Source organism: Eretmochelys imbricata, chromosome 1 (assembly GCF_965152235.1).
Source record: "Eretmochelys imbricata isolate rEreImb1 chromosome 1, rEreImb1.hap1, whole genome shotgun sequence".
In the NCBI taxonomy this organism is placed as follows: domain Eukaryota; kingdom Metazoa; phylum Chordata; order Testudines; family Cheloniidae; genus Eretmochelys; species Eretmochelys imbricata.
Window position 1 is genome coordinate 16,238,304 of NC_135572.1, and position 14,726 is coordinate 16,253,029.

General features: G+C 43.6%; 1 protein-coding gene across 2 annotated transcripts in view; it reads right to left on the minus strand.

The window, feature by feature from the left end:
• Positions 1-582: 582 nt before the first annotated feature.
• Positions 583-14,726, minus strand: part of THAP12 (THAP domain containing 12) — a 36,041-nt gene continuing 21,897 nt past the window's right edge. Inside the window, exons 5-7 of one of the 2 annotated variants that reach the window (XR_013344608.1) lie at positions 3,076-3,152; positions 2,489-2,600; positions 583-618 (exon numbers count right to left, since the gene is read on the minus strand). Coding sequence is in view for 1 of the 2 variants with exons in the window: in XM_077806111.1 (XP_077662237.1) it covers positions 2,583-2,600; positions 3,076-3,152 (95 nt within the window). In the remaining variant the exon portion in view is untranslated. Of the gene's footprint in view, positions 619-1,995; positions 2,601-3,075; positions 3,153-14,726 lie in introns of those variants that run through there. The other variant, XM_077806111.1, reaches the window with a different exon arrangement.

A 14,726-nucleotide genomic window follows, 5' to 3' on the forward strand; every position in this document is an offset into this window, starting at 1 on the left:
GTAATCCAACAAATTAACATCAAATGCACATATTATGCACAACTATAGTGAGCTGCTTTTCAATAATCGGTTTGATGGAAGCTTGGAAAATAAATTACTGATGGGTTTATAGACGGCTGAAATTCCTTAATCAGGTCTGCATGTGTTGCATTCCATTCAGAATCTTAAATATAGAATAACCTTACAGTTACAAGAAAAGGAGTACTTGTGGCACCTTAGAAACTAACAAATTTATTTGAGCATAAGCTTTCATGAGCTACAGCTGAAGTGAGCTTTTCTTTTTGCGGATACAGACCAACATGGCTGCTACTCTGAAACCTTACAGTTACAGTTCCTCAGGGTTCAACTATAGCATCTGGAAAGTCCTTTACAGAATTGAGCTCAGAAATGCCAGGAAATTTGCACACACAGATAATCAGAAAGTATTTCTCAAATGCATTTCAAGATCTTGCAACACAAAGCTTCACCTGAGCTGGAAACAGAACTATCCACCTGCATTACATTACTGGTGAGAGGAATGCTGCTGCCACATTTATTTCTATGGAACTGATGCAGCCTCTTCAGAAAGAAAGACAGACCATCCTGATCCTTCCCTGCTCCATCACAAAGATCTCTCTCCTGGAGTTAAAAGAAAAACACTAAAAATGTCCTTCCACCTGAGCAACGCACATTGTTGTAAAAATTGTGTCAACCAAATAAAAATCCTGAGCCCAACAGACTTACTCATTACACACAAACAACACTCTAATTAGATTTTAAAAAGCTGAAGGAAGATTAGATCTGCTTTTGCATGCTAAGGAAACAGGCAGGATTTTGTTAGCTTTGAGCAGCCGAACAATTCCCACGTTCTCTGCCAGAAAGCCCTAGGATTGGCTACTTGCTGTTACTATATCACTACTTACGTTATAATCAGAGATCTTTAAAAAAATTTAGTAAGCTTCTTTTTGATGCTAGTTTCCTCACAGTTCCTTGACACAGTGGCATATTCAGTGTACTGTGTAAGATCTCTGAGCATAGCTAGAAAAATCCAAGACACATTTTTATCTAAGCTAGGACAATCCTTATATGTAATAAGATATTACCAGTTTGGTTTTAAGAATGTCTGTAAATTAAAATGCTCAGGGAAAATGTCATGATCCTGCAGGAAATACTGATTTGTTGAAAATTATGAAGTGACTGTATTACAGTTTGTAACTGGATAAATATAGGAGGATGGGTTTCTGATTTAGTGGTCAGGATTTAATATCCTAAACTTATGTTCTAATTTAAGTTGGTAACATTAAAACAGCCATACTGGGTCAGACCAAAGGTCCATCTAGCCCAGTACACTCTCTTCTGAGAGTGGCCAATGCCAGGTATATTGGAATTGGAAAAGGTTCAGAAAAGGGCAACAAAAATGATTATAGAACGGCTTCCGTATGAGGAGAGATTAATAAGGCTGGGACTTTTCAGCTTGGAAAAGAGATGAATAAGGGGGGATATGATAGAGGTCTATAAAATCATGACTGGTGTGGAGAAAAAGTATTATTTACTCCTTCTCATAACACAAGAACTAGGAGTCACCAAATGAAATTAATAGGTAGCAGGTTTAAAACAAATAAAAGGAAGTATTTTTTCACACAATGCACAGTCAACCTGTGGAACTCTTTGCCAGAGGATGTTGTGAAGGCCAAGGCTGTAACAGGATTCAAAAAAGAACTAGATAAATTCATGGAGGATAGGTCCATCAATGGCTATTAGCCAGGATGAGCATGGATGTTACCCCTAGCCTCTGTTTGCCAGAAGCTGGGAATGGGCAACAGGGAATGGATCACTTGATGCTTACCTGTTCTGTTAATTCCCTCTGGGGCACCTGGCATTGGCCACTGTCAGAAGAGAGTATACTGGGCTAGATGGACCTTTGGTCTGACCCAGTATGGCCATTCTTATGTTATTAAGGAATTACTGGAGCAAGGGGAACCACAGAAACCTGATGTTTAGAGCAACTGCATTGTTACAATAAGAAGAATGGTCCAGAAGTTAGGGTGCTGGCCTGGGACTAGAATTCAATTCCATGCTCCATCACTGATTTCCTGTGTGTCTGGACAAGTCACTTTAAGGCTCAGGTCCTCCAAAGGTCCTTGGGCCCCTAACTTCTACTGAAACCAGTGGAAGTTAGGCACTGAAATACCTTTGACAACCTGGGCCTTAGCCTCTCTGTGCCTCACTCTGCTGTTTGCACATTGGGGATAACAAGACTGCTGTACACCACAGGGGTGTTGTGAGAATAAATTCATCAAAGATTGTGATGTGTTCAGATACTATAGTAATCAAGGCCATAGACAGATAATGCATGACAACGCTTGTAAATTTATGCAGGGGTATAGGAGGTTAAAGAGTGCTAATAAAAATCAGTATTTTAAAAGGGGAGAATAGGTTAGAAATTTGGGGGATGTGGAGAGGTGAAGTAGATCGCATTAATGAAACTTAGGTTTGAATGTTAAAATACCTGACCCAGCTCCACATCACTCTAATGCTTTTCCATGAACTCATGCTGCAGTTGATTGCCTATATGACCTCAGTGGCTGATACTGTCCCAGGCCTCATAATATTGTTGACTGCTGTGGAGATAACAACAAGTAGAAACTTAATTACTTTTCAGCCATTCAGGACGGTTTTCCATGTATTTAATTTAAATAATAGGCAATGCATTTCTATGGAAAAAACAGGCCAATCAACCAAGTAAAGCAACCTGAGTAAGGAAGAGAACTAGCTGTTCCAACTTAATCCTAATGGTGTGGGTTCATATACTTGGCAAACAGTGTCCTCTGGGAGAAGTGATGCACAGGATATAATTGCATACTATAGACGGTTTCCTGTACTTGCAGCAGAGGATTTACTTAAGGGACAATCCAATGTCAAGCCTGGGAATTTTTTATGGATTCTAACTTTTGTTTGTTATTGCAAATGCACCTATTATCAGGAAAAAGCTGATGGTAAAGAGAGTTTTATGTTTCATTGTGGAGGAGTGCCCTCCAACAGAATTTGCTTCATTATGTAAGAATCAAAGTCCATTACAGCGAAAAGTTGTCTCACCTCTGATGATGGTTCTTGAAGAAACTTTGAAGAGTTTAGCCTGTGGAGTATTCTATGATCTTCTACAATTGCAGTTGCTAAAAGGAATGTTACACAAAACATCCAGCTTAGACAGTATGGACAATTTTTTGTGTGTGCTTTGAATAGGTGTTAAGTCTCAGCATAAAGGTCAGAGATTATTCATGCACAATGGTAAGACCCACTGCAAACTTAAAAAGCAGGGAAAATTCATTCTGAAATGTAGCACTCTCTCCTCTGGGGAGGTTGCAATATTTTATAAAGCAAAGTTCAAAAGGGCAATTACTGTATGGTGAAACCTCATACCACAAATGTACATGACACTTGAGAAACAGAAGACATAATTTCCACCCTAAAGAGCTCACATTGTATATTAAGGCTTAACCATGAAAAGCAAAGAGCTGTTATGGGGAAAGAAACTATGAGGATTACATGGATATTGTTGCTTTTGTTAGTAAGGTCTTGCAGAGTTTCTTCTTTTTTTTTTTTTTTAAAAGGTTACTATTTCTTTGATGGGAGGACTAGAGGTTGTAGGGTTGTGTGTCAATTTGTGGTGACCTGGCTAGGCTAGGCTGTGAAAAGGGGCAAACCAAGACAAAGGGATCATTTTAAATTTTTAGAACTTTTATAAAGGAAAACCCCAAAACTGTACCAGAAGCATCAAAAATATAGAACGTTACCAAAAGACTTACTATTTATAGTAATAAACTATAGGTTACCAACTCATTAACCTTTATGAGCTTTTACCTGGTGGGCAGTTAATACCAAATGCATTGTTACTAACAAGAACAAAAGAGATTACAATATACTATGTCACTTCAAAGAACCAACTTTTCCTCCCCTTGAGTAAGTCCAACTCCACTCTTGCTGTCCTGTTCTTTGCTTCTCTTCAGATTGCTCCTTAGAGGTACAGCCACATGAACACTGAATCTTTGTCACCGAGTTTATCCACAAGCGGGGTTTCTTCACCTCTTGGGTTCTCACTTGTCCATTAGTCACCTTTGAACTGTATTCCATCAGAGGTTCAGTAATTCTCTCTGTTCATGTACTTTAGGGGTGGGGGGGGGGGCGGAGGGGAGGCTCTCATTATTGCTTCCAGGATGTTTGCATCTAACCCAACTTTTTGATCAATTACCTTTTTCACCAATTCTGTTTCCCTTCAGTTTTTTCCCTTTGAGGCTCACTCTCTGGTAAGTCTTAAGAGCTTATTTCCCTCTTCTTCTTTAAGTGTCTGCTCACGTATCCAGGTTTTGTTTTTGGGTTTTTTTTTTTTTTGCGCTTCTCCTGACCTGAAATCTTTCCTATTTTCCTTCTTTCCTCCTCCTCACTTCCCAGTCCCCTACTTTTATTCTCCTGTTCTTCTTTTCTTGTATCCCCGACCGCCTAGCCAGGCTCTGGTTCATCCACTAGCTCAGCAACTCAATTCTTCACCTCCTCCAATGGCTTTTTCCAACTGCCCCTTCGGGCGGATTCCAAGCCCGTGGCCCCAGCTCAAGCTCCCCTCTCATTGGCCCTCTCTCTCCCCAGGACAGCATCCCTGCTGCAGCACATGGAAGTGCCAGGAGGTGGGTTACTACACCTCTCTTCCTATTAGCCACTGATCCCATGAATTTCTTCAGGCTTATGTAGCATCTGTTTTTAGCAGCCAGAAATATGACTGTTACGCGAAGAAAATAAAGGCTATCTATGCAGAAACAATTATAATTGTATTATAGAATTCATGCCCATCCACACTTCCTACCGTTGCTACAGTGATCACCGTCTCTCAAACTGGTCAGTCAAAATAGGAAAGCTTCAGTGAAGGCTAACAGGATAGAGCAGTGGTTCTCAAACTTTTGAACTGGTGACCTCTTTCACATAGCAAGGCCCTGAATCCGACCTCCCCCCCTTATAAATTAAAAACACTTTTTAAAATATTTAATACCATTATAAATGCTGGAGGTAAAGTGGGGTTTGGGGAGGAGGCTGACAGCTCGCAACCCCACATGTAATAACCTCACGACCCCCTGAGAGGTCCCAACCCCGAGTTTGAGAACCCCTGGATTAGAGTATTATGAGGAAGGGAACAGAAGATACGGTTTTACATATAAAGAGATTAAAAAGAGAATAAAAGGAGACATTTGACATTCAAGGCAGCAAGTTTAAAAAAGATTAAAGAGATTTCATCATCAAAATACATACTATAATCAACCTGTGCAATTCAAATAATATTCAGGTAGTTAAGCAAAATACAGCCCTGATCCTGCAAAGATTTACACACATTTAGCTTTACTTACCATGAGTAGTCCCGTTTGTCAAAGTAAAGTTAGGCACATGTTGAGGTTTGCAAGATTGGGTGCTAAAAATATTTAACATTTTAAATGAATAGGGAAAACATTTACAACTTCACTAGCTGAATTAACAATTTAGGCCAAGATTTTAGAAAGTGACTAGTGATTTCAGTGTCTCGGATTTTGGATGGCCAGTTTGACACATCTTTAAGGGAGGGTACTTAGCACTTTCTGAAAGTCAGGCCCCTTTACAGAGTCTCAAGTTAGGCACCCCAAAATCATTATTAGCCACTTTCCAAAATCTTGACCTTACAGGACATTACTGTAGGCATAAGTCAACGAGGCTCAGGAAAGTTCCACCCACTCCTACAAAATGGGCCCGATACATTGAGGAAAATTCACCTTCTTTGAAGATAGAGGGCACTGTTTTTGGAACATGCTACCAAGCTCGATGGAGCAATAGTCAGCCCTCAAGGACCATATGACAGCTGAGGATCAACATCCAAACGTCCCAATGGAAAGCCAGAGCTGGCTCTGCAGGCTTTATTCCTGCTGAGAGCTCCCCATTGATAGGGGAAATCTCAACCAGCCAGCTACATCCAGACTCTGCTTTTTCTTGCTGCCTGCGAGGTATAGAGGTTGGATCGTACTGGTAAATCTGACTTAACAGCCATTTTGTTTGTATGAGATGTGAAAAACTATGGAAAAACTAGAATACATTAAGTTAAATTGTACACATACCAAGTACTTGCCAAACCAAGCTTTTACAGTAACAGGAAATGGCACTTTACCAAATGCCAAGGTCTCTACCCTAACCACAGATTTCTCAGTAAATATGTCTTCTATAAAGCTGATCTACTTATGGAGATTAAAATTTACAACAACAGCTAAATGGGGAGAACTCTGCTCACCTGCTAAGTAGTAATTCTTTCAAGCTTTCCACAATAATTTCTGATACTGACCAGGGTACCCTGTATTATGTATGACACTGATGTGGGATCTATAGTTCTGTATCATGTACTTGGTGAAAGTCTTAAAAGCAATGCTCGACTGCATACTTACACAATCTTTCAGTACTATGAAACAGAAACAATCTAATAAATTCCATGTTTTTCTACTCATGTGTTTTGCTAGCATAACAATGCTGAGATCTCAGATCTTCAGTAAAAGGGTACAGAAGGGCTTGCATAGTGTGCTTTAAATTTCTTAGAAACAAGCTGTGTAGATTCCACATAAACCTACTTTTTAATTAGAGTCACTAACCAAAGTTGACTTTTGCAAGACAAATATGTAACTTCCTTAAATAAAATGGATTACTAACCTTTCCTAAACTACTGTTCTTTGAGACGTGTTGCTCATGTCCATTCCACGTTAGGTGTCTGTGTGTGCCACGTACACTGTTGCCGGAGATTTTTCTACCAGTACTATTCATTGGGCTGGCTCTAGCGTCCTCTGGTGCCCTGCGCTTATATGCGGGTATAAAGGGCGCCACCAGCCCCGCACCCTCTCAGTTCCTTCTTGCCAGTCAACTCCCACAGAGGGGTAGGAGGATGGGTTTTGAAACGGACATAAGGAACACATCTCAAAGAACAACAGTTACAGAAAGGTTAGTAACCATTTTTTCCATGTTAAGTGACTCACAAGCAGTAGCCAGAGATGGGATCAGAGTTCATGAACATGGGGACTGCAAACCAGCTCTCCTGAACCTAGCATCAGTCTCAAGCCTGTTAGGTGATGGCATAGCGGGATGACAGGTTATGCACTGACGACCAGGTTGCGGCCCTGCGGATGTCTTGGATCAGAATCTGGGTGAGGAACACTACTGAAGAGGCCTGAGCTCTCGTAGAGTGAGCCATCATAATAGCTAGAGGTGGGACATTCACCTGCTCATAGCATGCCTGAATACAGGACATTATCCAGGATGAGATTCTCTGGGCTGACATCCTTTCTGCTACTGCCACAAAGAGTTCTGTAGATCTGCGAAAGAGGGCAGAGGGTGAGGGCACACCTAGCATCCAATGAGTGAAGCCACCACTGTTCTGAATTCTTGTGAGGCTTCGGGAAGAAGACTGGCAGGAAAATGTCCTGGTTGCTATGGAACTGAGAAACCACCTTTGGTAGGAAGGTCTGGTTGGGGCGCAGTTGGACCTTGTCCTTGAAGTACACCGGGTACGGTGACTCTGGTGTAATGGCCTTGATTTCAGAGACCTTTCTGGCTGAGGTGATTGCTACCAGGAAGGCGACCTTCCAAGAGAGAAGCAGTAGAGTGCACGATACCAACATCTGGGGAGGACCCATGAACTTCAACACATTTCCGGAGAGGGGAAGAAGAGATTGGCTCACGAACCTGAGGATAAAAATCTCTCCAGGACTTTAAGAAAGCGGACTGTAATTTCATCAGAGAACACTGACCTGCTGTTCACCTGTGGGTGAAAAGCTGAAATTGCTGCTAAATGCACCTTGATAGATGCAAGGGCCAGACCTTGTTGCTTAAGATGGAGCAAGTAATCCATGATAGATTGAAGGGAAGACTAAGTCAGAGAGAGGTCTTGTTAGGATGCCTCTATCAAAAAACACTTCCATTTAGTGAGGTAGGAAGCCATCCATTAGGGCTACCTACTGCCCAGCAAGACCTGTCAAACTTGTTCTGAACAAGCTTGCTACTCCAGGTTCAGCCATATAACATCCAGGCAGTTAGGTGAAGGGAGCAGAGGTTTGGGTGCAGTAACCGACTGTGGTCTTGAGAGATCAAATCTGGATGGAGCAGGAGTGGAAATGGGGTTGCTACTGGTAGATCTAGCAGTATGTCGAACCAGTATTGGTGCGGCCATGTCGGGGCTCTACAAATAACTCTCGCTTTCTTGCGTTTGATTTTCAGAAGGACCCTGTGAACCAGAGGAACCGGGGAGAATGTGTACAATAGGAATTCTATCCAAGGAAGCAGGAAGGCATTGGAGAGGAAGGCCAGGCTGTGCCCGCTCAGTGAGCAAAACTGATGGCACTTCCTGTTCTGCAAACAGGTCCACCTGGGGAGACTCCCCCTTTGGAAGATAACCTTGGTGACCTCTGGGTGAAGGTGTAGGCCTCAGACCTGATCAACCTCTTCCACCCGCATATTAAACAAAGAGGGGTAACAAAGGCACCACTCATGGTGAGAGGAGTAGAATCTGCAGAGGTGATCTGCCAGTGCATTCTAGGTTCCCAGAAAGTCTGAAACCTTCATGCACAAGTCCCATAGATGGACGGCCTCCTGACAGAGGGTGGAGGAGTGAGCACTTCCCTGCTTGTTGATGTAGAAGATGGCTGTGGTATTGTCCATCAGAACTTGCACAACCTTGCTTGCGATCCGGGGAAGGAACACTTGGCAAGCTAAGCAGACCACTCTGAGCTCCCTGATGTCTTTATGCAGGGAGTTTTTTTCCCTAGAACCACGGGCCTCAAGTCTAGAGGCTGTTGAGGTGCACTCCCCAACCTAGGTCCAATGCATCTGAGACTAGGGACATTGATGGCTTGGAGGTTGGGGGGCAAGAGGAGGGGCAGCAACAAACCCCTCATCATCATCGACCATGGGTCCTTCCACCAGCTGAGGGAGGTGAGGACTGGGATTGGAACAGTAAGCGCAGAGTCCAAGTGGTGTCTATTCGGAGAGTGAACTGAAACTATCCATGTCTGCAGGGACCTGAGGCGTAGCCTTGCATGCTGGACCATGTACATGCTGGTGGCCATGTGTCCCGCTAGCTTGAGTCAAATCCGGGCTGTCATGATTGAGTGCACCATGACCTTGGATATCAAATCTGACAGTCTGGAACCGGGCCTCCGGAAGGAAGGATGGCTCTGGCTTGGATTGAATCGAGCCCTGTCCCAATACTCCAATTCGGAGAATAGAGTTTAAGAGCTGACTTTTGCAGATTTATCAACAGGCCCCAGTGCTTGAAAGGTGGCTTGGACCAGATTAATGCTGTTCTTTACTTGAGCCTCTGAACGACCCTTGATCAGCCAGTCTTCAAGATATGGGTAGACCTGAATGTCTCGCGGTCAGAGGCAGGCAGCTACCACCATCATGCACTTCATGAAAACCCTGGGGGGCTGCAGACAAGCTGAAGGGAAGATCAGTGAATTGGTAATGAGTCTGGTTTACAATAAACCTGAGAAATCTTCTGCAGCCATGGAAGATAGAAATGTGAAAGTAAGCATCCTTCAAATCTAGGGCGGCATACCAGTTCCCTGGATCCAGGGAGGGAATGATGGAAGACAGGGAGACCATATGGCACCTCAGTTTCCTGTTCAGGTGACAGCTCCAGGAGAGAACGAAGGCACCCTCTGGCCTTTGGGATTAGGAAACAACAAGAGTAAAACCCCTTCCTTCTCAAATTGCAAGGCACCTCCTCCACAGCCCCCAACCGTAGGGGGGTCTGCACCTCCTGAGCAAGGAGTGACTTGTGAGAAGGGTCCCTGAAGAGGGATGGGGTAGGAGGGAGATATGGATGAAAACTTAAGGGTTATGCAAGACCATGCCAGGCTGAAGTGGGACAGTCAGTGAAAAAATAAAAGGGGAGGCAGGATTTGAAGCAAGAACTGGTACAGTACCCTCAGGTGCACCTTCAAAAAGGCCTGCTTGGGCCCACCATAGCACCTATGTGACCACCGCTGGGAGGTTGAGGTGGACAGAAGTGGTTGACGGTGCTTGTAACCTCTCCTTTTTCTCTTATAGGGGTCCTGTCTTGGAGTCAGAGCTGAGAAGCGTGGCAGCTATTGGGGCCTGAAGTGCTTCCTCAAAGTGGACTGAGCATAGAGGCCCAGGGACCTGAGAGTAACCCTTGAATCCTTAAGGCCATGTAGCCTCATGTCCGTCTGTTCTGAAAATAGCGAGGAGCCTTCAAAAGGGAGGTCCTGGATAGACTGCTGGACCTCCTGAGGGAGTCCCAAGAACTGCAGCTAACAGCATTGTCTCATGGTGACAGTGGAGGCCACCGTGGCTGTTGCGTCCAGTGCTGCCTGGAGACAGAAGGAGGGCTGAGAATTCCTGCCGTAAGTTTTGGGGCCTGGAGTCCTTTAATTTGGCCAAGGAGTCCCACAAATTGTATCTTATCTCCCCAATAAGGCTTGCTGGTTTGAGATAATTAGCTGTAGATCACTGTCAAATAACCTTGACTCCCAAACAGAACATGTTTCTTTGCATCCCTGTTTGGGGGTGCTCAGACTGACACGGTATGTCCCTTTCATTAGCTGCTGATACACAAGCGACCCCGGAGGATGGTGAGAGCACAGATACCCGTACCCACAGGCTTGCACATAACATTTCTTCCCTGCCCTCTTCAAAGTAGGGAGGAGGCAAGATGGGGTCAGCCAAGGCTCTGACCAGACCCATTACCACCTCATTAATGGGTCAGGCCACTTTATATGGAGCTGGTTGCAGCCAGAATGTCAGTGAGGCTGTGAAATGATTCTTTGAGCTCCTCAATCTCAAGCCCCAGGTTAGCTGTATCTGCTTTAGAAGCTCTTGATGAGCCCGAAAGTCATCTTGGGGAAACAAGCTGCTTGGCCCCAAGACAGCCTCGTCTGGGGAAGAGGAGGAGGAGGAGCTTCTTCCTCTTCTTCAGGCTCAATAACCTTCATAGGCGCCACGTCCTGCAACTCAGTAGCAGGGTTGGTACTGGAATCAGGGTTTGGTGCTGAACCCGCCTCTTGGAAGCAACCAAGTATGAACAATGAGAGGGTGGACCTGGTTCTGGGGGAAACCCCCAAAGGTTCCAGAATGGCTATTGCATAGGCTACTGTCCTCTTGTCCAGGTACCAGCGGGGGATCCGCACCAAGGTCTAGTGGCATGTAGGATGGGTACCAGTGACCCTTAAGTTGAACACAGGGCTCCGCATCAGACTCAGAATCCTCCCTAGGTGACCACAGAAGAGCAGTACCTCTCACTGCCTCTGATCATTGCTGAGGGTCCTGTGACAGATAGCAGGCCAGTGATTGACCTCACAGAGGACAGAAGAGTCGGCTTGCTACTAGAAGGAGCTGGTAGGCCTGATGCCAGGAAGGAGCTCAGGGCACCAGGCTCTCTCCTGCTTGAGGATGATGAAGCCAGTGGCTGACCTATCATGGTCAGTGGGACTGAGAATGACAAGTGTCTGGCTGTTGCAAAGGCCTCTTAGGTTGAAGGCATCACAATTCCACTGATACCACCATGACTTCCCGGTGTTGGGTCCCATGCTGGACTCAACGATCTCAATGGAGTAGATGGTGCCATCATGAGACCAGGGTGGAGGAGTGACCCAGTGCAGGTTGTATTCCACTGCTTTCTCCTGGCTTGCCTTTCTTCAGCACCGGCGAGAGCCCTGTTGGTGTGCTGCTTTTTATACTTCTCTCTCGGCACCAGAGGCATGCTTCACACTAAGGCTTAAGTGCCCGGTGTTGAAGCGAAGTGGCTTGCTTCCGAAGCCAGTCTAAGAGCAGCTCCCATTAAGATAGCCTTAAGTCTGACTACTTTGTCATTTGTACGAAGTTTAAAGTCCCAACAAATTTGGCAATAGTTTTTCATGTAAGAGTCTCCCAGACACTTCAGACAACTAGAGTGTGGGTTGTTCATGGGCATAGGCTTGCCACAGAAGGCTTGCCCCAGGGGCGAAGGGAGCCCCTTAGTAATAGGGGAAGAAGTACTAATCTACAGTAAAACTACTTACAATATATACACTAAACTATTAAACAGAAAGAAACCACGGGTAATCGCTCTGCTAACGCAAGAGGAGATGTTACAGCAACTGTCACAGGCGGCAAGAAGGAAAGGAGAGGGTGCGGAGCTGGTGGCACCCCTTATACCAGCACATAAGCATGCAGTACCAGAGCCAGCCTGATGGATACCACTGAGGGGAAAAAATCTCTGGCAACAGTGCAAGCAGTATGCACACATCTACCATGGAATGGACATGAGCAAGCAGTCAAAGTACTAGTTATTTCAGATACCGTCCAAATATCAATTTACTGAAAGTTCACTTTCAGAGCTTATTACACAGCGGGAGAAACACTTTAGTCTATAAAACCTCTTTTCTCAGTAAAGTTCCTGGCTCTGATGGCTTTCCATTAGTTTTATTATAAAACTACTTTCTCCCTTTTTGGTAGATTCCTTTATAATGTCCAGTGTTCCAAACAACTCCTACAACTGTATCATCAGCCTGTATTTCCTCAAGAGAAAAAAATATATATATAGGCCAGTCTGTGATACCCTAATATACTCTTCAATGTGAGCAAGAGTATGTCTACACTGCAATTAAAAACCCGTGGCTGCCTCAAGTCAGCTGACTCGGGCTAAGGGCTGTTTAATTGCTATGTAGACATTTAGGCTCAGGCAGCAGCCTGGGCTCTGGGATCCTGTGAGGTGGGAACGTCCTAGATCCCAGGCTGCAGCCCAAGCCCAAACATCTGAACTGCAGTTAAATAGCCCCTTTGCCCGAGCCCTGCAAGTCCAAGTCAGCTGGCATGGGCCAGCCCCAAGCATCTAACTGTAGCATAGACATACCCTTAGAAAACAAGCAATCACCGTGAAGTCAATGGAACTCACTGTGGGATAAAATACTTATAATTGTTTAATTACAGATATCGCAACCTAGGTGACAGAACACTGTACCTTGTATAGGTCTCTTGCATATCTAAAACGCTTGATAAATGAACTCTTGCCAAATCCTGTAAGCCAATATGTGTGTGCAGACATCTGAGTCTATACTTGTCTGGGGTTCTCTCTGGCTGTAGGGATCTGCCCATGATAATCAGTTTGCAGGAATTTATCCTGTGTTGTTGGGTTTTTTGTTTGATTTCTAGGAAGATGCTCTTCAGGATATGGACTGTCCATTAGCATGTTTGTATAGCGTCTAGCATGATAAGGACCCAATCTTAGCTAGGTGCTACTATAATAAAATTGTATTAACAAACACCAGTATCTTCAATTCTGTCAGATTAATGAAAATCCCACTGATTTGGCCTAAAATTACCCAAATTAGATAAAAGCTATATTAAGTCTGCCATTTCTAATGTTATGTTAGAAGGGAAGGTTCAAATTTGGGCAGATAGGTGGGACTGTTCGGTTTTCACCCATACTGCTATATCAGTACAACCACTTGTACTAGTCAGAAGGGGTGCCCATAATAAAACAGCTCATTAAAATGAAAATATTATTACATTTGGAAGAAATCCAACAGCAACCATTCAGATGACAGTTTTGAAATAGCTTCAAACATTTCTGATTTCAGAATTATGGCAAATTTCTGTCCCTTATTAGTTTGCTGTAACCCCTGTAGTTAAGGTTGCATAACAATTTATCTTCTAGCCTCTGGTTCTCAGTCATTCATAACTTTCTAAAGCTTTTCAACTACTGAGCTAAATTTTTCCAGGCTTGACCTCTGCCCCTAGGTGAATTTATATATAAAAGTGTGTGTGTGTGGGTGGGAGGGGTGGGGGGTCTGAACAAAAATGGTATAGCAATTATGGAGTGCTAAGACAGTGGGGAAGGAGAAAGCAAAAGAAATCCAAGTTTTCCCATTTATTTTATTTTTAGGATGAGCACTACGTGGCCAAAATGGCTGAAGTGTGGAAGGTGAAATACAGCATGGGAAAAAATAGCCCTGACCCTTTACTAAGAAGCAATGCTTGTTCTGTAATAAACTGGCTCAATTTGTCCAAAGTATTTGCCATTGAAAATCTCATACTCAGTATAAAGTAGAATTTTTTCCCCACAGCTCAAAAAGTACCCCACAAAAGTTGCATACACCTGCACAACAAATCCTAACAGGGTTAGGCATGGGGTCCAGCACTCCCCCTCCTACCTCCCAATGGCTGCTGCAAATACTGGGGACAGAAGAAATAGGTATCTCCATAGCTTTCCTCCTCCTCAGTCTAGTTAATGAGTTTCACAATTACCGGCCTCATCCCCTGCATTACATTTTAAGACCACTGTGCTGCTGAATTAAAAGGGGAAATGTGACACCAATCTTAAAGAAGAGAACTTACCACAAAAAGTCTAATTCAAAGATATACTGGACCCTTATGGCAATACAATTAACAAGTATAAAAACCAAAATATTTCATTAGGATACATGTATATTTATTATAAGAGTATTATACAAATTTTTCTACTTGATAATAATGTAATCACATAATTAAAGACTGTTGTAATGAATATACAAAACAGGACAGCATTCAGGTTGCATTATTGTACTGAGTGCTTAACCATGCAATATGTATGCTCTCTTAAATACTGTATCTAGAAGCTTTTTAAAAAGCTGTATCAAATACTTTAAAATAATTTTTAAAAATTATAAATATACCTACTAATTCTTTCTGATGTCTTGCTACTTTTACAGGCAAGACATATG